This window comes from Berghia stephanieae, chromosome 1, assembly GCF_034508935.2.
Source record: "Berghia stephanieae isolate SIO BIC M18660-M18661 chromosome 1, UCSD_Bste_1.3, whole genome shotgun sequence".
Classification (NCBI taxonomy): domain Eukaryota; kingdom Metazoa; phylum Mollusca; class Gastropoda; order Nudibranchia; family Aeolidiidae; genus Berghia; species Berghia stephanieae.
Window position 1 is genome coordinate 105,077,277 of NC_088360.1, and position 23,085 is coordinate 105,100,361.

Genomic DNA, 23,085 nt, shown 5'->3' on the forward strand with positions numbered 1-23,085 from the left:
TTTACTGTTGGAATAATACGTCTTATCAACTAATGATCTAAGAACACAACAAACCAAATTGTTACAGCAAAGAACATTTATAAAACAACATAATATAAGATACATGTGTACAGGATTACGGTTTGATATGGAATGACTCCCAATAAGGTAGCCAGTAGAGCAGACAGACGCTAGTTGTGAACGATACTACATTAAATGGACGATAAAAGTTATGATACACAAAAAGAATGGTTAAATCAAGCTCGTATTTACGTCGGGTTATCTGATGAGTTATCAGACCTGCTTATGTGTAGACGTCGTGTACCTATGACTATTATTATGCAGACAATCGACTGGTTCGTGTCATTGGGAGCCAGGCAGCCGATGGATTGCGGAAATTGGATGTTAACATGGTCGGGATGTGATGGATGTCTAGGTGGTCCACTTGTCTGGGGTCTGTGTGTGTTAGGTGTAGCTGGTCAGATATATTATATTGATGTATGTGTGTGTCTGTGTTTATGAGAGGGGGGGGGAGGAACATAATGATAGAGAGAGAGAGAGAGAGAGAGAGAGAGAGAGAGAGAGAGAGAGAGAGAGAGAGAGAGAGAGAGAGAGAGAGAGAGAGAGAGAGAGAGAGACTTGCAGACCTGCCTAGTGCTTCAAAAATTCGTAGAATTATGAATTTTTGGCTCCAGCTAGAGAACTGCATAGACGTTTTTCATACAATAAATTCTTGTTGAAAAGGAGAATTTGGTTGCTTAGAAACTGTATTTAGGACTTTTAGAACATATTTTGGTTATGCTGAGGGAAAATAATTGATTTGTAATGCTATTTATTTTGTCCTTTTCGTTTTTTCTTGTGAAAACTACGAACTTTTTAAATAAATAAAATTCCCTTTATTCTTCCCATAGGGGAAATTTGTCCCTAGGGTCTATTCCAAGGGAAGACTGGCATAACCCGGGCGTCTGCCGCAGTGCAGCGCCGCAAATTGACATAGGGAGAGGTGACTTGCTCAAGGCCACACAACGCAGCGGCGGGTGATTGAACTCTGTACCTTTCGAGTACGAAGCAAAGACCGTACCGCTGAGCCACGTTGCCCCCTTCAAGTAGTCAGCTATGCTATTGCTGTGATGACTCCCTGACCAGTAAGTGGTGCTTGACCCTGGGCTTGCTGCTGTGGCTCGCTTGTCTGACGTAGTTCCTCCTTCAATCCGACGTATTATTTTAGTGGTAGCTATTACGATTACGATTACAGTTGGACGTGTAAACATAGGAGTTCGAGTGAATCTTCGTGTTGTGACAATACGCTTCAACTTCAACAGTCGTAACGTCACATCCCTCGTAATGACACATGGTAACTCTAAACTATCGGAACAATGGCGGACGCCCTTATGACATATTTCTCCGACGAGCATAAATGCGTATCCAGAGGAAAATAAAACATTATAAATCTGATCATGTTTCGACTTTTACACATTCTGATCACAAGACATATGAAAAGTTCGAGCCAGCATGAAGAATAAAAAGCACCGATTCTCGTTGTTTAGAACCACGATGGGCGACGTGGCATCAGCCTATTGAATCGAATTGGCAAGCAAATGTTACATTCATCCAAACAGATTGCTTTGAATTTTTGGTCACATTATTATTATTATTATTATTATTATAATATTATTATTATTATTATTATTATTATTATTATTATATTATTATTATTATATTTATTATTATTTTATTATTATTATTATTATTATTATTCTTATTATTTCATCTGTCCATCGTCCATCCATCCACCCTCTACACCCCCCCCCCCCCCGCAACCCACCCACCCTCTCACCCATCCATCCATTCATCTATCTGTCTACCTATCTACCTATCTACCTACCCAATCGAAAGGTATTGACCTCCGAGTTGGAGTTCTCTTCTCCATCTCCTCGTCCTGTCCAACCCCTCCTCCTCTTCCTCTTCCACCTCCTCATCATAAACAGTACCTACATAGCATCATTCTCCCGCAGCATTCCTGTCTAGAACACCCCCTCCCTCCCCCCAATAAAAGAAAAGCACCCCCCCCCCCCTTTTTACAAAATGAAAATGAATAAAGATTATAACAATGAAGGGTTGGAAAATAAAAAAAGACCAAGGAAATAAATCACTTTTCCCCATTCACTTTAAACGATAAGTGGCGGATGGTTAGCTTCAATGCATTAGACGAAGACGGATACTGTGGATGTTTCGGGTTTCCCCTTTATCAACAAATCACGATGAATCAAACCCTAAGGACGAATGAGATATGCGTGTTTTATTCAACGTGTTTGGTTGATAAAGGGAAAACCTGAAACGTCCGCTGTATATGTCTTCGTCTAATAAATCGAAGCTTACATATAATTCAACACTTTTCATTATTTTTTTTCCTTCGAGCTTCAAGCAGCAACATTTTCATTCTTCCATTGACTTTGTCGACACGAACAGCGCAGACACAAGACCTGCTGTTCAACATAACATGAAATATTATATTATTACTATTATTATTGCTATTATCATGGCCTAGTTCCATCCACTTAATCTGCTGTGAAAAAAAACAAAAAACAAAAACAAAACAAAACCATTTTATTCTTTTCCTAGTCGTTCATGCCTTGCTGTTGTTGTTCTACCCCGTACAAACTGCTAGCTCTTTGTTGGAGTGAATAGTGAATAATGAATACTGAATACCTATTCTTTCTAACGTGGTTTGATGAAATAATGCCTATTTCCCCTTTTTGTGGAATGTAATTGTCATACCAGGATTAAAGTATTGTTTCTTTGTGGTAACTAATTTGTGGTTAATACCTCCTTTACCATCATGAGTACAACCATTTATTGTACAATGTGCTATAGATAGTATGACTTTGACGTCACTGAGATCTTTGTTTTTTTTGGGTTTTTTTTTTTTTATCTTCCTCGTTTACGAGTATTCAACTGTATTAACCAGACGATAGACGTTCAGGGTTAACACAATATATAGTTGTGTAGTGGTTGGGGTATCCTAATATACCTTCCGTATAGTCTGGCAGTTTATGAGCCGTGCAAAGCTATCTCTGCATACTATCTATACTATCTATTATGGTGCGAAATGAACGTCACCCAGCTCTTTGTTATTGTTTTTAGACAGCCGCTTTGGCGATTCATTATCAGTTAATTCTATTAATCACACAATAAACGTTCAAGGTAACACCATAGTTTTGTGGTGTTCGTACTTTATATCCGATGGGCGGGTATTGTGAGTGTTTTACTTAATCGCATAGCATCGATATCTTGCATAGGATTTGGTTTTTAATGATTGTGATATATTGCAATATTCACAGTCTGATTATGTCGTTCATTTGTTGGTTTGTTCCAGCTGTTTGAATAAGCTCTTACCAATTATTAGTTTTCAATAATAAAAATAACAATAGTATTTTTCTTTTCAGCGTCTCGTAAAGATTAACTCAAATCCGTCTCGTTCTATTCGATTTTTCATCGTAGTATAATTAGCCAATTCATTTCAAGGTAATGTTAACTTTTCTATAGCGGCTGTTTGATATTTATAAAGAGATACGGATATAGCTCGTGGGTCATGGTTATTTTACTCAGATGTTGTGTGTTATGAAATTAATACTTCTTGTGTATTTCTCGCTGCCCCCCCTTCCCCCCCCCCCCCCCCCTATCTCCTTCTTCCTCCCTCCTCTCCTCTTTCTCTCTTCCCCTTCTCTCTTAGCTCTCTCTCACTACTCTCTCTATATCTCTCTTCTCTCTCTCTCTCTCTCTCCCTCTCTCTTCTCATCCTTTATTTCTCTCTACGATTTTATGTGACTATTTTAACAGCCATGTTATTAACTCGTCTGTTCTCAGACATTTTATTAACGTTTCATGAGTTCCAACACCGCATCATCCTCACTACCCATACTATTACTTGTGTCATAAACCACTACAGTCCAATCTACTGTTCATTGAGTGTGTTGCGGCCGACAGTACTTTTACTTTTATATTTAACACGGAAATTCACGCGGGAAAAGGAAGGCAGGAAAAAAAAAAAAAAAAAAAAAAAACGGTTATGTTGTTTTTTGTTGTTGTCATTTATATTGCTGTTGATGTTCTGTCCGTTTCTACTTCTCTTCTTTTCTTCTACTACTATACTACTACTACTACTACTACTACTACTACTACTACTACTACTACTACTATACTACTACTACTACTACTACTACTACTACTACTACTACTACTACTACTACTACTACTACTACTACTACTGTCTGATATTTCTGGCTACAAATTCAATGTTCATCAACTTATTCATCTCGACTGAATACCGCTTTGAGACGAGGAGTCACATATATGTGCATTCTCGTCATACCAGCTGGCATCTCAGACGGCATTTGAAACTCCAGGCATCCTATGACCCCCCCCCCCCCTACCTGTCGGATTCCAGGCCTTATCTTCTATCCCATACTACGATGGATAAGTATAATATGGGGTATATATCTTATCTGATAACGCCGTATTAACTGATCTGCCCTGCCCGACGTTGGCATATAGTATGCAGGTCTGGCATCCGAACCCATTTATGGGCCTAGTTTAACATTGTTGTAAAGTACAATATTTTGCGTCATTTTTTCTTCTTTGTGTGTGTGTGTGTGTGTGTGTGTGTGTGTGTGTGTGTGTGTGTGTGTTGAGATTTCCGTTACAACAATGGGTCCATAATGAATTGGGTTACCAGACCTGCAAATAAGTGCACGTCAGGACAACATTCGCTTCTTTGACTCAATAAATCTTGTTGAAAAGGAAAGTCTAGCCCATCCACGTCACAACGTGTAGTTATTAATTTACTAATTGTGACCCAAATGTTAAATTATAGTCTCGTAAAAAAGCACTAGTGTGTCATTAGTCCCCCACTATACGACTCGATTACACAGTGTGCTTATTTACCCACTCGCCATCATCTACTAATTTCATTATCTTGATGAGTCGGGATGTATCTCAGGCCTATCACTATCACCCAGCCTGTGGGTGCACCAGACTTTCCTATTTTAAATTGAAAAAATTCATAGTTTTCAGGGGTAATAACATAGTAGTCAACTACCATTAAAAATGACCAATTTGTGTTGAAATACATAAAATTAATGCTTTAAAATTCTTTATATATTATATCTGGCAACAAAACTTCGTTTTCAAGAAGTTTATCGAAGTACAGATCTTTATATAATTGTCAATTAGGACCAAAAAATTCGTATTTCTACGAAATTTTCGTCGTCGTAGGCATGCCTGGGGTAATTTCATTCATTCATTCATTCATTCATTCATTCATTCATTCATTCATTCATTCATTCATCCCACCTATGATCTGATGATCGTCAGGGGGATACACGGCATGCAGCTCTCACCATTTTCCGCCATTCTTCTCTATTGTTGGCCTTCTCCAAGAGTTCTTCCATCTCCATCGTCTGGGGTCCAACCATTCAAAGCCGCTATCATATCACTGTAGAATTGCCGTCGCTCTCGCTCACCACTCGTGAACTAACAGCTCGAGAGTTAGATGCCCCTCCCTCGCCCCCAACCTAGCCCTTACTCGCCCTGTTATTATTAATTTTTGATGAGACGTGTATAATGGAGGTCTTTGGCCCCATTAGATCAATGAATACGATAGGAGTTTGTATGTGCTTCTTCTTGCTTTTTCATCATATATACTCAGCAACACATTATCATGATATGTATACTCTATCGATGGATAATAATGAATGGCTTTCAAAGCTAGAACAAGCAAACAAACAAACAAACCAAAACAATCAACAATACAATAAAGCAAAACAGCGTCTTCCACTATATTGTATTTGATTTCCGGTCTTTGGCGCCATTAAATCGATGGATACGATAGTTTGTACCTCTTGCTCTTTCATAATATATACTCCGCAACACATTATCATGATATGTGTACTCTATCGATTGGCCAGTAATGAATTGCTTTTAAAACTAGAACAAACAAACAAAACAACAGACAATACAATAACACAAAACAGCGTCTTCCACCATTTTGTATTTGATTTCCGGCCTTTGGCTCCATTAGATCGATGGATACGATAGGAGTTTGTACCTCTTGCTCTTTCATCATATTTACTCCGCAACACATTATCATGATATGTTTACTCTAACCAGTGGCCAGTAACGAATTGCTTTTAAAACTAGAAAAACAAACAAACAAACAAAGAAACAAAACAACAAACAATATAATAACACAAAACAGCGTCTTCCACCATTTTGTGTTTGATTTCCGGTCTTTGGCCCCGCCCGTTAGATGGATACGATACAAGTTTGTACCTATTGCTCTTTCATGTTCGTATTACTTTCTCAGCGGCTCGAACCCGCGACCTTACTGGTACGACAACTCCGCCGAGTGGTGGATAGCTCAGACAGTAGAGCCACGCTCTCCCCGGCCAGGCGGAGTTGTCGTACCATGTACGAGTAAGGTCACGGGTTCGAGCCTCCGTCACCGGCGCGAAATTTTTATTCTCTATATTATTGTCTTCTGGCACTTTCATACTCACTTCATTCATTTCTTGCATCCTTCCACCGTTTTCTCGAAAAAAATTTTTCTCGGTATATCCTGAGAAAGAGTTCGAGGAAACCGTGCTCGGATGTTGATTCATAGCCTCTCAGATCCTCCTCGTTATCTAGATTGCTGTCATGGGAAATGTTTTCACGCTGACACTCGAGACGTTCCAGTCATTCTGTTTACATTATAATCATATCTTGGTCAGGGTACAAAGGGACATAATATTCTGCGTTCTGAACTCTTTCAATGTGTTTGTCCTTGTGTTTTTAAGGATATAATTTCCTCCTGGTTTTGTCATTGCCATCGTGTTTGCACGACTCTCATTCATTCATTCATCCATTCATTCAGTCATTGCTCCCATCTTATCCTATAACCAGACCTGCCTAGTATACTGCGAAAAATTCGTAGAAATACGAATTTTTGGCTACAGCTGTAGGACATTCGCTTCTTAGACTCAATAAATCTTGTTGAAAAGGAAACGTTTAGTTTGTTAGAAACCTATATTCAGGCCTTTGGTGTATTTTTTTTTTTAGATCATGATAAGGGCAGATTATTCATTTCTAAAGCTCTTTAAAGTGACTTTTTATTATTATTTTTCCCTTGGAAACTACGATTAAAAAAAAAAAATTCAACTAGGCATCTCTGCCCGTAACGTTCTTGTCAGTTCCTCTCAGTGCCCAAACTCAGACAATGCCGTACCGAGTCTCCATCTTTTTGTTCACCAATCCCCCTTGGGGATAACTGCCGTACTCTGAAAAAAAGAAAAAAACCTTTTTTTTTTAATTTAGCCAGAAAATTCGCCCTTCAAATATCGATCGATTTAAATGACCCTCATCTTGGCAAAGGACTCTCAAACCTGGGACTTCGCGAAGTCTTCCATCAAGTCGCAGGTTTGAGAGTTTTTTTTTGTTTTTTTTTTTTTCCAAGATGAGGTTCATTTAAATCGATCGATATTTGAAGGACGAGTTTTGTGGCCAAATTTTAAAACATGGGGGTTTTTTTCCTCCAGAGTACGGCAGCAGATAAGGATATGCTGTGTCTCAAGTCACTCCCTCCCATTCATTCATTCATTCATTCATTCATTCATTCATTCATTCATTCATTCATTCATTCATTCATTCATTCATTTCATTCCATTCATTCATTCATTCATTCATCATCACTGACTATGCATAGCGAACATTGACCCCCTAGAATCTGATCCAATTGTTCACACCTGTTGGTCGATGTCATTTCATCGGGCGGGGCATTTGGGTGAGAGTTGCGGGGTATGGCAGGTGGGGGGGGGGGGGGGTACTAGACTTGTTTAATTAAGGTTACCGGCATCTGTTGTCCTCTATATGTGACCCACCGTTTCCAAACGGTAACATGTCTGGGTGAATCGGGTCTTGAAGAGTGGATTTTGTGTTAAAAGAATAAGAAATGGGAACCGTGACAGCTGATCGTTATGTTAAAAAAAAAAAAAATATCTTTATTCTCCACTTTAGCGAAAGGTAATTATCACCTCCAAGTTTGATATTTCTTAGTTATACGTTCATTTTCCATTACCCAACTCTCCTATGTATGTGATACCCGACGTGCACCTATTTGGAGGTCTGATAACCAAATTCCTTATGGGCTCATTGTCCATGACAACAATGTTAAACTAGGCCCATAAGTGAGTTCGGATATCAGACCTGTATATATACACACATCGATAATACCGCTTTGAGACGAGACGGAAGGTCACATATCTGTGATTGTTTATGCTCGATTTTATATATTAAAAAAATATCCAGTGACTGCCGACCTGCTTATTATTACGAAACATTCTTAGAATTACGAAATGTTGCCTCCAATTTCAGAACTTTTCGCTCCTCCCTAAGTCATGAAAGCTTATTGGAGATGAAAGTTTATGTCAAGACTACACAATTTAAAGGATTTTGTAGTGTTATTCAATCCTTGTGATGGTAAATTGTTGATCTAGAACGTTAACTAGGTATAGGAGTACTAGCTATTTGTGTCTCCTAAAATACGAATTTTTAAATTTTCAAGTAAGCAGGTCTGTGTGAGAGAGAGAGAGAGAGAGAGAGAGAGAGAGAGAGAGAGAGAGAGAGAGAGAGAGAGAGAGAGAGAGAGAGAGAGAGAGAGAGAGAGAGAGAGAGACGTTAGGTATTGAGTCATCGCTTTTGTTTTTGAAAGGGCATTAGAGATGGGAGGTGGTTAATGTGGGGGGAGGGGGGGATGGCGGTCATTCGGTGTTATTAAGGAGAATAATAGGATGTGGTAGTGTAATTGTGTCAAATGGCTGTTTAATATGTCAAAGTATGTTAACTGTTGATGATAGTTACGCTATTTGCAAATTGTACTATGTATTAATTTTTTTCTTCTCTTTAAGTTTTTTGCTTTACCTGTTTTCACGAAATAATGTAGGTTAAAAGCTTTCCGCCAGACGGTTCTGGGTCAACATGCTCAACATCTAACCTCAAATATAAGATTGTTTCTCCTACTCTGTAGGAGTACTCTGGAAAAACCCATATTAAAAAATTTGGCCAGAAAACTCGTCCTTCAAATATCGATCGATTTAAATTACCCTCATCTCGGAAAAAAAAAATCTCAAACCTGGGACTTCGGGGTTCGGCGAAGTCCCAGGTTTGAGATTTTTTTCCAAGATGAGGGTAATTTAAATCGATCGATATTTGAAGGACGAGTTTTCTGGCCACATTTTTTAATTTTTTTTTTTTGTCCCCAGAGTACGGCAGTTATACATACTACTGTTTAGTTGGATTGATTGTGGAATCTTTTCATCTCTGTTTGAACCAGTCACCGGGTAGTCTTCCTTTTTCTTTGGTGCTTCTTTAACTATCATCCGATATACAGCTTTCCCTCTATCATCTTCCTGTTTTCTGGCGTTGAAATGATTTGAGAGTACTGCTAACTGAAACTAAAACTCCTAAAATTATACTTGCGGAGCTTTTATATAGCGCAATATCCACTTAACGTGCTCAGAGCGCTTTACAAGGGGTCTGAGTCAGAATGTTACTCGAAGTCGACTCATTTCTGAGTATTTGTATTCGAGGGCGGAGAGAGTTGTGCGTGAAAGTAGCCATTGTTGGTGTTTAGGCCGAAGAATTTTTATAATTGGTCCCTAACCAATGGCAATACAAAACATGTAGGACGTGACCTGACGCCTGCTATGCGATGTTACAATTTTTTTTCACACAGAGACAACGTTGTTGATCACGGTCAGGTATTCGTTTTACGTCTGAGTACGGCGAGAGAATGAAAGTAAAGAGCCTTTTTCCAGGGACTCAACTATGCACCACTCAGATCGGGACTCGAACTAAGGACTTTCCGATCCGAAGGCGAGTTGTCATAATACCGCTTGACACATAGCCATAAAAAAAAAAACAAAACAAAAACAATAACAACTGGAAACTAACATCTTTTATTTTTATGATTTTTTTTTGTTAACAGATACAACAGCAGGATGACTCTTTGGCCACGGAAAGTCCACCCTCCCTAGGAAAATGGGATTGATTCTTGTGGAGTGTTGAAAAGTGCAATAGTTTTCAAATGACGCAGTATTAAAATGTGACTGGAGGAGACGGACCTCACATTAATAATTGGAGCCAAAAATAGAATGTTTCATTGTTAAATCTTTAAAGAGGTGACTATTTGAATCACTCATTGAACTAATTCAATTAATTCGTGCGCACGGGATATTGTGTTGTTCAATTTACATCTCGTTACTGTGTTATTATCATTCTGTTTGGATTATTGTTATTATTATTATTTTGTGATCTGTTGGAATTCATTTTAAAATTTCGTCGATTTGTGATAATCTTCAAACATTGTGAGTTAAAAGAGCAAGAGAAAAAAAAAAGCTCCACCATGAATCAGCCTGTGGAGAAATCGATTTTGAAAGTCCATCTGCCCAACAGTGGCTTCAACATGGTCAAGTACGGAGATGCTACAGACGTGAAGGTAAGAGACTAACTTTTATTATTATAATTATTATTTGATTTTGCGCCAGTATCCACAAGTAGTGCTCAGGGATGCTTTACAATAGTTATTTTTTTTTTTAGTATCACACATATTCATTCACTACAACAAACACACATATATCTTGTTCAAAGTTCACATAGAATCACGATAAGCAGAATGAAAAAGATTGGTTTTTAGATGCCGTTTGAAGACCAACTTTTATATTGCTGTTGTTGTAGATTAGATTAGATATAGGGCTCATATTGCACTTTTGGTTGTATGTTTGTGTGTGTGTGTGTGTGTGTGTGTGTGTGTGTGTGTGCATGCATGCATGTGGAGATGTGTGTGTGTGTGGGGGGGGGGGGGGGGCGGGGGGGGGGGGGGGTTGGTGGATCTGTTTTGGAGTATACTTGTGGATGATGACACCGTGTTGACAGTGGCTCATTGCGTGTCAGGGTGAGTACGGTGTTTGTGTACGTGTTTGTGTGTGCTTATGTTTGTGTGGGTGTGGGTAATGAATGTTTTCGTGTGTGTGATATGTGTGTGTATGTGTGTGTGTGTTTGCGTGTTTGTGTTGCTGTAAAAATGGGTGTTTGTGTGTGTCGTGTGTGTTTGTGTTCGTGGGTATCGATGTTTATGCGTTTGTGTGTATGTGTGTGTGTGTGTGTGTGTGTGTGTGTGTGTTAGTGCGTGAATACCAGGCCTTTAAAAAGTAATAATAATATAATGGTTGATAGCGAAGTATTTTCCCAAATTGGTAATTTAATAAACAATCTATTTCAAAATTTCATTGCCGGAATGAACATAGATAAATGTTTTGGGTGTAATTAGGGTGGTGACATAATGGTGATGGGATTTGCTGTTCCTTTATGTGTGGCTTTCTGTGTTTTGTGATAGGAATCGATCCGAGGTGGAGGAGATTTTCTTTCTGCCCAGCATTGATTGGGTTGGCAGCTGGGTCTGTTAGATCTGGTGGATAGTGCCTTTGCGATAGATTAGCATCCTACTTAAAGGGTGGCAAGCAATTGTTATTGTCTATTTCACGGCATAGAAACTGGGATAAACTCTGGCTCCATAGGCCTAATGGCTGCGGAAGACTTGTCTTTTGTTTAATAATAAAAAAAAAAAAAAAATGCCATAATGCAAGTGAAAGGTGAGGAATTCATCAAGGAGGTCCTAGCCATGTGTTTGAGTGAGATGCCTGCATTGATGGATAATATAATAAACAACACACTTTGTAGCCTGAGTGACCTGGATTTGACAGCATAGATTATATATTATATATCATTCTCTTTATAGTTTTGGTGTTCCTGGAAAAAATGATTTTAATTTTAATTTTTTAAATTTCAAACTATGTTCAGAACGCCTTTCCAATAATTCCATACTCATTTGGTACACGTAAGTGTGGTATAATATATAAATAGGACACATTTTGACAACACATGTCGTATATTGCCATGCATCAAGAAAGCTTGTAATGATGTTTTTGTGTCCCTCCTGTGAAAACCAGTTACACGTTATAGAAAAATTACACCATTGTAATAAGAAATAATCAATATATAAGATATTGAAAATAATATCCCCCCCCCCCCCTCCCCCCCTCCCCCCCCCCCCCCAAAAAAAAAATAAATTTTTTTTTTTAAAATATAAAAATGAAAGAGCCAACAGTTGGACTTCATTCAATCCAGGCTTTTCTGCTAGCATAAGCATTGCTTTGATTCACCCATCTTGTCCTCATAATCTTTCATTTCACCATGACTTGATTTTATGCAATTTTTTTGGGTCTTTTCAGGATATAATCCGCCTAGTGGTTGGAAGACTAGCTGCAGGAAATCGCCAGTTTTCCCGAACCTTCGCTTTGAAGCTGGTAAACACTCCCCAGAAGCAGGGATACTGGCTGCACAATGATCTCAGCATGTACCAGGTCCGACAGAAATACGAATCCAAGGCTTTGCCCGAAAGTTTGAGGTGAGCTTTCCACTGAAACGAGTTAATTTTCAGAATAGCAATCAAATTGGCTTCAGATGGAAACCATATACAAACAATGGATGTTTCAGGTACAAATCTTGGTCAGGAAAAGAATAAATAAAGGAACATTGAAAACGTTAAAAACTTTCCTGAACTATGCACTACTAATAGCGGAACTCGAACTATTGATTTTTGCTGATGAAGGGTTTGCACTCAAAACGATTATAGTTTATTCCATTTCCATTTTTAGCATTTTGACCATTTTTACAATCCCAGGCTTCAGGTAGTTCCCCCCCCCCCCCCCCCGCCGCTGTCTTAAAAATAATTAAGGATGAATGATTAAGGTATTGTAATCAGCAGCGATTATGATCTATTCCTTGGTTTCTAGTTTCGTTCACCAGTTTTCTCTACCCAGTGTTGGAATGAGAAATAATATATTATTGATAAGATGGAAGCATCAATTACATATTTAGTTGATAAAGAACAATAAAACCCTTTTAGCTTGTGATGGATATAGAGAATATTGACTGATGTACAGTAAGCTATGGAAGAAAATGACACAGGAGTGTCGTGTGCAAAGATTAATTTCCATCCAGTCTTCTTTCTGCTGTCAAAATCATTTGTTTTGGAGCCATAACACAATTTTACCTCGCATGTGAGATAAAATCGAATTTATAAAGCACTTATTTTTTTTTGTATGTGGTGATTTTAAAACAAGAGTAATATCACTACTACTACTATTGAGTGCTTAAAGAAAGTGCTTGAAATGTGGTAATGTGGTCTTGTGATCTATCCTAGGACCGGAAGGTCCAGGGTTCGAGTCCCACTATTAGTAGTGCATAGTTCAGACCTGCCTCCTGGTACTAAGAAAAATTAGTCGAAATACGAATTTTGGCCCCTGCCACAGAATTGCATTCACTTCTTTGACTCAATAAATCTTGTTGAAAAGGAATAGCTTGTTAAAAAGGAAAAGTTTAGTTCCTATATTCAGGACTTTGGAGCATATTTGGATCATGCTAGGGGCAAATTATTTCTAAAGCTATTTAAAGTGACTTGTTCTTTTTTTCTTCTGGAAACTACTAATTTTTGAAATTTCAAGTAGGCAGCCCTGGCATAGTTTAGTCCTTAGAAAAGGCTATTTACTCACATTCTTTGACTACTCAGGTATAAAATGAGTACCTGACTGTTAACAGCATCACCTTTGTCAGAAAAAAAAAAAAATTAATATCGCCTAACAGGCGTTTATGTCTTGTTCTACCGTACATGTCAAGTGTTGCTGTTGGTTAGGACCCATTTTAAAGCACCTTGAGCTTGTTTAGTATTGCACCTATAATATAAATACTCAGGTTTGTGTTGAAAGTTTATTTAGGAAAAAATGCCGCCTTCAATGATCTGTGTCTCAATCTGCAGGTATGAGCTACGGATTCGTTACCTTCCCAAGAGCTTTCAAGAATTGTATCAGAGAGACAAAGTTACCTTCTATTATTTGTATGATCAGGTAAGAGATTTAGACTAGTATTAGACTGCGGCTATGTGGTTTAGTGGTATGATACTTGCTTTCAGATCGAAAGGTCCTGGGTTCGAGCCTCACACGGCACATAGCTGAGTCCTTGAAAAAAGATCTTTACTCACATTCTCTCACCGTACTCTGGTGTAAAATGAGTACTTGGAAGTTAGCAGCGTTGTTTCTGTCGGAAAAAAATTGTAGCATTGCCGAACAGGCATCATGTCTCGTTACATATGTTTAGTGTTGCTGTTGATCAGTGACCCTGTGTAAAGTGCCTTGAGCACGTTAAATGGAGATTGCGCTGTATGAAAAAGCATCATGTGAAATAATAGAGCCTGAAATAATGATTATGAGAGTTGTTGCAACTTTGTTAATATTAATATTAAAGAGGTTTGCGTTTGCAAATCTTATTCGGCCATATGATACAGAAAACACACAATGCAGTTTTTTGTTGATTTTTGTTTGTTTTTTTTTATGTCAAAAAATGCCAACTTGAGTTACTAATCCTGGATTAGTTTTGAGCATTCTTGTGGTGTATTTTATAGAATAGTCAATATGTCAATGACTCCAGGAAGGAGTTCGAGATCGATCCCTGAATCCCTGGTGCAGTCAAGGTTTTTTTCCATTTATTTATTTATTTATTTATAATATAACTTTATGATTTGTATAGAAGGATTAGAATTCAAATTTCTGTTTCTTTGACACAGGTACGATCGGATTACATGAAAGAATTGGCAGAACTCATAGATCAGGATGTCGCCATTCAACTGGGTTGTATTGAGATGAGGTGAGATACGTGTATAGCTCAATACTTTTACCACCTTGCTGTACCCTGTGAATGACCACGTTGTGTCATTGTCATTGATTGTGATCCAACATTTGACACTTTAAAATGCCTTCTTTTTTTTTTTTTCGTCATAAAGATGGCCTATCTTATATTTCAGATTAATATGGCAATTTATATTGTAAAGATTTTAATTTGGTTCGATGCATCTTGTTAATTCTAAATAACAATGTGAAATTGAATGTAAGCTTCAATTTAATATACGAAAAGAGATAAAATGGATGTTTCAGGTTTTCCCTTTATCAAAAAAGCAGGAAGAATGTTCACTTGAATAATGTTCTCTTTATATCTTCATTTTTTTCAGACGTTTTTTTAAAGATATGCCACAAGTTGCCTTAGACAAAAAGTCCAATTTTGACTACTTGGAGAAAGAAGTTGGACTGAAGCGCTTTCTCCCTAAATCTGTGATAGATAGCATGAAGGTATGTCCTCCCTAAATCTGTGGTTGGTAGACAGCATGAAGGTATGTCCTCCCTAAATCTGTGGTTGGTAGATAGCATGAAGGTATGTCCTCCGTAAATCTGTGGTTGGTAGATAGCATGAAGGTATTTCCTCTCTAAATCTGTGGTTGGTAGATAGCATGAAGGTATGTCTTCCCTAAATCTGTTGTAGATAGCATGGAGGTATGTCCTCCTTAAATCTGTGGTTGGTAGATAGCATGGAGGTATGTCCTCCTTAAATCTGTGGTTGGTAGATAGCATGAAGGTATGTCTTCCCTAAATCTGTTGTAGATAGCATGGAGGTATGTCCTCCCTAAATCTGTGGTTGGTAGATAGCATGAAGGTATGTCCTCCCTAAATCTGTGATAGATAGCATGGAGGTATGTCCTCCCTAAATCTGTGATAGATAGCATGGAGGTATGTCCTCCCTAAATCTGTGATAGATAGCATGGAGGTATGTAGTACCATGGTCTTTATCTTTTCCTTCAGTTTTCAAGGTGCCGAGTAACTTGTAGTTGTCATTGACTCAATGGATTTTATTTTATTCAGACCCAGACATTTACCAGAAAGATACATGCAAGTCATCTTATTCGTTAATTTTGATTTCGATCGCATTGCAATATATTTTTTTCTTCTTAATGCTTGATATTATAATACAATGAAATACTCAGCTTTTTTTGGGCCAGAATATCTTGAAGATTTGTCGCAAACATTTATTTTGGAATACTTCAAGTTCTGGATGCTACTCTCTGTGATCTTCCAACATTCTTATCCATAGAGCAAAATGCTCAAGACATTACTTTTAAAAATCTTTATTTTAGTGCTGGAATACAATCCTGTTGCTCTCCAAATTTGTTTGAGGGAAGCGAATGTCTGGTTTGCAGTAGTAATTTGAAAACTTTAAAAAAAACCCGAAAAGACCAAACAAAACAACCCAATCCAAGGGAAACAATCAGCAAATGAAAATTCAGATTTATATGATAATTTCATTCTGAACTACAAGAAATGTCTTTCAGCTCATTCTCATGAATCATTTTTGTTTCATTTTAACTCGTGTTTAATTCGAGAGAATCAATTCTTCTAGGAAAGTAGGTAGTCTTCAATTAAAACACGCTTTAAAAAAAAAAACGACACGGTTTTTGTTAAGTCAATTTGCTTTATATGCACACTTGCAAAGGTACCTAACATTGCTTATTGTGAAGAGTCATAAAGCCACTTTCAAACATTTTCATGTATATATAATGTTTTCTTTCATTTCATTCTAGTATAAATATTTTAAAGTATATGATACGTTTAAATATAAGATCTTTAAAAAGTTATTACCAGCTAGAAATATACCCAGTTATGGTTATTCACCATACAAATGCTATGTATTATTATTATTATTATTATTATTATTATTATTATTATTATTATTATTATTATTTATTATTATTATTATTATTATTATTATTATTATGTTATCATTATTATTATTATTATTATTATTTTTATTATTATTATTATTACTATTTCTATTTCTTCTCAGACAAAGGCTCTTCGAAAGCTCATACAGCAGCATTTCCGTCAATACGCCCAACTGGTGGAATCGGAATGCGTGTTCAAGTTCTTTGAGACCTTGTCGACTGTCCACAATTTCAGTCATGAAAGATTTCGATGTGCCTTAGGAGTAAGTCGAGTCTGCCATGTCATTGGATTTACAAGATTTGTATTTGTGTATATTTAAAAGGAACAAACATAAATCATCATCATAGCTTATCGCTCATATATATATATATATAAATATATATATATATATATATATATATATATATATATATATATTATTATATATTATATTATATTATAAAATGGGTCGCACGTAACAGGGATATAAATAGATACATTAAAATTGTAAAATAAGTTGAATTATTAGTTGTGATTATTTAAAACCAATAAACATATAGGGGCTATAAAAGATATATAATTATGTCACAACATTTCTTGATTTTTCATGATATTAGGAGGGTAGGTGCTTTTAATAGGGATGATTTCATGTTTTTTTAAATCTGTGAGAGATGAGATATTTTCCATGTAAATCTTACTCTCTCTTTGTATTTGTAGCTGTGTATTCGTAATAACTAATTATCTCCCTTTTGCTGGGTGGGGTCCCCGACCACCCATAGTGGGCTGTGTCTTCTGTCCTCCTGTATCTGTTTTTCAATTGCTTTCTGTCTTTGTCTTGGAATGAGATTACTTAGTTTTGTCCTGACCCTGGCCTGAGTCCTTGGCTGGGAGGGAAACAGTCGAATGTGTAGTTATAGTTTTGGGAGATATATTTTTTTCCTTTGTAAATCATCTCTCTTTGTACTGTTATTTTTTTTTGTTTTTAGCATATGATTTGTCAACATTTGAGTGTGTTCCTTTAGTGGGGACCTGTGCTTGTGTCTGGATGAGACATTTATGTAATCTCAAACTATGTACACTGATAGTGTGCTCTTAGAACATACATCTGTCCCCTATTTAAACTAATTCCCCTTTGTGTTCACTTTTTCTTGTGTGCTTTAATTGTAATTCTAGAACTTTTTAATATCCCATTTTCTTACCTTTTACTGGCACTGATATGACCTATATGCGTTGCAAGCGCCGTAAAACCCTTAAAAACAAAGCATATCTCCCTTTTCTTGATTGTGAAATTGAATGTAAGCTTCAATTTAATATACGAAGAAAGATAACATGGACGTTTCGAGTTTCCCCTTTATCAACAAAGGATGATGGATGAAACACAAAAGATGAATGAGAAAATGTGATAGTGGCGTTGTTAAACGTCCGTGTTATCTTTTTTCGTATATTAAATTGAAGCTTACATTCAATTTCACATTGTTATTTATTTCCTCGAGCTTCGAGCAGCAACATTTACATTTTCTGGATTGGGACTTCTGACCTCCCATAGAGGACAAAGAGGTCACTTTTACTGTGTCTTCTATAAAATGACTTCTACTCCATTCATACATTTTATCTCATTCGTCCTTAGTGTTTCCATTCATCGTGTTTTGTTGATAGAAGGGAAACCCGCTGAACTGTCCACAGTATCTGTCTTTGTCTAATAAATTGAAGCTTACAATTCAATACTTAATCTTCATTGTGTCTTCTACACCAACATGTGTTTTACCTTTCCATGATGCTCTCTACTTTTTTTGTTTTGGATTGAGATGCTCAGTGCTCACCCCCTTCCCCTCCCCCTGTTCCAAGCAATGTAACATTAAACTCAGTATTTTAATTTCTCATTTCTTGCCTTTAAATTATCTTTTAAAAGCTTTTCCCATACAGAAGCAACACAATATTGGAACCAGGATTGCCAATTCAGGAGGCAAAAATTTACTGAACTTTTACACAAACCCATTGAACAAGCCAAGCAAGCTCTCTCTGAGGGCTGAACTACCGTAAAAAGTCATTATGCACTTGCTTTTTTTTCAGTTTATCAGATGGTTGGACAATATACGGAGTTCCGTAAATATACTGAAAATTGGTAACCTTGTGGAACTGTTTCCGAAACCATAGCAATAATGTTCTTTCTCCTTTTTTTTCCATTTCAGTCTGGGTGGAGTATTTCAGTAGAAATTGTGATAGGACCTGATGTCGGAATAAGCTACCTCACAGAAAAAGCCTCCACTGTAAGTTATCGGATTTATCCACGTGATTTATTTATCTGAGTTTGTGCAGCTATGTGGTCTTGTGGTGTGACACTCCCTTTTAGATTGAAAGGTCCTGGGTTCGAGCCTCAATCAGCGCATTGTTGAGTCCTTGGAAAAGGCTCTTTACACACATTCTCTCATCGTACTCAGGTGTAAAATGAGTAACTGGCCATTAACAGCATTGTCTGTGTCAGAAACAATTTGCCTAACAGGCATCATGTCTCGTTCTACATGTTACATGTTGCTGTTGGTCAGAGACCCTTTGTAAAGCACTTTGGATATTGCGCTCTTTATAAAAAGCTTTTAAAAGCTCAAAAAAAAAAAAAGAAGAATATAATAGCTTTTTAGATTAAGTGAACATTAAAATTTTATTTCAGATTTGCTTTTAAGTAATGTTTTTTTGTTTTTTTTAAAAAATTGTGTTATACTTTTAAAAAATAAAAATAATGAGATCATTTTACAGTAATGATCAAACACAATTCTTTTAATACCCATTTGTTTAATTACCCTTTCTCTCTGGATGGCTGGGTGGGTTTCTGACACCCCATAATGGACAGGGAGGTCACTTACTGTGTCTTCTATCCCCTATTTCTGTTTTTCCAACATGCTTTCTGTCTTTGTCTTGAATGAGATTACTTGGGTTTATCCTGACCCTTGCTTCGGAGTGAAACAGTCAAATGCATAGTTACAGTTTTTTTCTTGTAAATCATCTCTCTGTCATTATTATATTTGTTGTTTTGAATGTATAATGTAAGCATTTGAGTGTATTCCTCTTAGTGGGATCCTGTGCTCGTGTCTAGATGAGACTTTTAGGTGATCTCAAACTAAGTACATTGATGGTATGCTCTTGAAATCTACACCTATTCCCTATTTGTACCAATTCCCCTTTGTCTTACTTTTTCTTTGATGCTTTAATTGTAATTCTAGAACTTTTTACTATCCCATTTTCTTTCCTTTTGCTGGCGCTGATATGACCAAATGTGTCGCAAGTGCTTTAAAAACCAAACCAAACCCTTTCTCTTTTCATTATAACAATTCTTAAATATGTACAAATTGGAAGCAAAAAAATCGAAAATGATTTCCCACTTTTAAATGTAATGTTGTCAATAAATACACTTTTATAATTCTCATTTTCATGATTTTTACTCCACCACAACAACAACAACCACTGCCACAATGATGATCACCACGATGACGATGACCACCATGTAACACAAAAACAGCCAACTCACATGGCAGATTTTGCACAAGTTCAGTCAATACAGACAATGGTTGGAGGGGAAGATAACTCTAAGGTAAGAAATGTTTTTAAGAAATGTTGTTTCAGATAAAAATCTCGACTGCATCCGGGATCAATCTCAATCCCTTTGCATGTGAAGCGAGTGCTCTACCAACTGAGCTATCTTGTCCACATTATCCAAAATAATTGTCCGTTCAGAGCCATTAGGCCCATGGGGCTGCGTTTTTCTTACTACCCTTTGGATTGGACGCTGCAAAGTATTTTCTACAAAACGTAACAGACCCAGCTACTCAGTCATTGCTGAGTGGACAGAGTAACAAATAAACTTTAAGATGCAATCTTATTGTTAAATTAACTAGAAATCATAATTTTTATTTTTTGTTAATTTCCAAGACATTTTTCATTATATCAAAAGTTCATCCTTTTTTTTTTTCTTCTCTTCTTTAGGGTGTTGTACAGTTGAAGATTGTTGGTGCTACCCTTCCCCTGACCATAACCTGCAAAAACCTAGAGGCAGCTGAGGATATGGCAGACCTTATAGACGGCTATTGTAGACTGGTTCACGATGTACAAAGGACTGTTTGGACTAAGAGAGGTTGGTGTTTTAACCTGTATAGTCTCCTGTATTAAAAAAACAAAACACTAGAGCAGTTATATAGTGCAATAGTTCAGTTGGTAGAACACTCGCTTCACACGCAAAGGACCGAGATCGATCCCGGGTGCAGTTGAGATGAGTTGAGTTTTTTTTCTGACACCCCGTCTACTCAGCAGTGAATGGGTAGCTGAGTCTGTTAGATTTGACGGAAGGTCCTTTGCGATAGGCTGGAGTCCTCTCCAAACCTCAGACCTTCTGAAAAAAAAAAACCCCCACCAAAAACCAAACATGAAAAATTAACAACACACAAACAGTCCTCACACACCCGACCCCCAACTCCAACAAAACAATGGGGCTTCTACAACAACACTTGTCATGTGTGCTTAGATCACATGACTATTCGCTCCAATTAACGGGGAGCGTGGCTAGTCTCTCTCCGCCTTTTTATTTTTCATTTTCATTTAAAACTATATTTATTGTTTTAAAAATCCCCATCTCCCGTACACAATGATCAATTCAGAGAGAGAGAGAGGATGGGAGAGAGGGAGAAAGAAAGAGATAGAGAGAGAGAGAGAAGGGGGGGGGGGGAGGCGAATTATTAAAAGCCGGCGTTGCAATGTAGTTGATGCCTGGGTTATACCAATCTATTAGGAATAGAATAGAGCCTAAAGACAAATTACCCCATGGGGATGAATAAAGGGAATTTTATTTGTATAATTATTTTAAAACCATAGATACTCAACTAGTCAATAACACCCCCCCCCCCCCCCCCCCCCCCCCCCCCAAAGTTTCCTGACACAAGCATAAGGGTAAAGGTCCTTAAGAGGGATAATCTTGTCTGGAATAAGACATAAATACCATTGATAGGCAATTTATACCTCCACTGCTATGCATTTATTTTTTTTTCAAATTTTGTCTTGGCTTTGTCCTGGTTGCGGCCGAAATCCCAGGTTTTAGATTTTTATTTTTTTTATTTTTGCAAAGATGAGGGTCATTTAAATTGATTTATATTTGAAGGACGAGTTTTCTGGCCAAATTTTCAAATAATATGGGTTTTTCCAGAGTACGGCAGTCCTAATATGAAAAGACATTTCTATGGAGGTGATGTTATAAGTCCTGGTGCATTTATATAGACACTTACTGGGTGGGGTTCCCGACCTCCCATAGTGGGCAGTGAGGTATTTGTTATGTTGTCTTCTATCCCTCCGTATCTGTTTTTCAATTGACTTTCTGTCTTTGTCTTGGAATGGGATTACTTAGTCTTGTCCTGACCTGGCCGGAGTTCTTGGCTGGGAGGGAAACAGTCGAATGTATAGTTATAGTTCTGGGAGATGTTATTATTTTCCTTGTAAATCATCTCTCTGTTATGCATTGTATTATTTTTGTTTTACATATAATGTGTAAATAGTTGAGTGTGTTCCTCTTAACGTGGACCTGTACTTCTGTCTGGATGAGACATTTAGGTGATCTCAATCTAAGTCCTCTATAATGTGCTCATGGAATCTACATCTGTTCTCTATTTGAGCTAATTCCCCTTTGTCTTCCTTTTTCTTGCATACTTTAATTGTAATTCTAGAACTTTTTACTATCCCATTTTCTTCCTTTTTACTGTCGCTGATATGACCTTAATGTGTTGCAAGCGCCGTAAAACCCTTAAAAACAAATAAACTTTATGCAAGCGCCGTAAAACCCTTAAAAACAAATAAACTTTATGCAAGCACCGTAAAACCCTTGAAAACAAATAAACTTTATGCAAGCACCGTAAAACCCTTGAAAACAAATAAACTTTATGCAAGCGCCGTAAAACCCTTAAAAACAAATAAACTTTATGCTCAACGCGCTTTGTAAAAGAGGCCCCTCCCTGGCCAATAGCAACACTCTACAAAAATAGGACGAGACATTACAATTTTTTTTTTCTGACAGAGACAACGCTGTAAGGGCCAGTTACTCATATTACTCACGAGTGTACGACAAGAATACGTGCCTAAAGAGCCTTTTCCGAAGACTCAACTGTGCATTGTTCACAACGGGACTCGGAACGCGTGTGTCATACCACAAGACCTTCGCCATTGCAATTCTTTCATTCACTGTCTTTGTCATTCTCCCAATTCATGAGTTTTTGAGTGCGTATTATTGGCCTCTGCCTTGCTTGGTGGAATCAGCGAAAGACATCATTTGGATGCCGTGAGGGAATCAACAAAAGGCAAAAGGCATTTGGATTCCCTGAGGGAATCAACAAAAGACATTTGGATGCCGTGAGGGAATCAACAAAAGGCGAAAGACATGATTTGGATGCCGTGAGGGAAT

At 37.4% G+C, this 23,085-nt stretch overlaps 1 protein-coding gene across 6 annotated transcripts in view; it reads left to right on the plus strand.

Moving 5' to 3' along the window:
• Positions 1 to 23,085, plus strand: part of LOC144962662 (focal adhesion kinase 1-like) — a 105,244-nt gene that overhangs the window by 10,292 nt on the left and 71,867 nt on the right. For all 6 annotated transcript variants that reach the window (XM_078895776.1, XM_078895779.1, XM_078895777.1 and 3 more), the window contains exons 2-10: positions 10,001 to 10,510; positions 12,303 to 12,478; positions 13,889 to 13,976; positions 14,693 to 14,772; positions 15,134 to 15,251; positions 16,798 to 16,938; positions 18,845 to 18,922; positions 20,167 to 20,238; positions 20,631 to 20,778. In XM_078895776.1, the coding sequence (XP_078751902.1) occupies positions 10,418 to 10,510; positions 12,303 to 12,478; positions 13,889 to 13,976; positions 14,693 to 14,772; positions 15,134 to 15,251; positions 16,798 to 16,938; positions 18,845 to 18,922; positions 20,167 to 20,238; positions 20,631 to 20,778 (994 nt within the window). In that variant the 5' untranslated portion in view covers positions 10,001 to 10,417. The remainder of the gene's footprint in view (positions 1 to 10,000; positions 10,511 to 12,302; positions 12,479 to 13,888; positions 13,977 to 14,692; positions 14,773 to 15,133; positions 15,252 to 16,797; positions 16,939 to 18,844; positions 18,923 to 20,166; positions 20,239 to 20,630; positions 20,779 to 23,085) is intronic.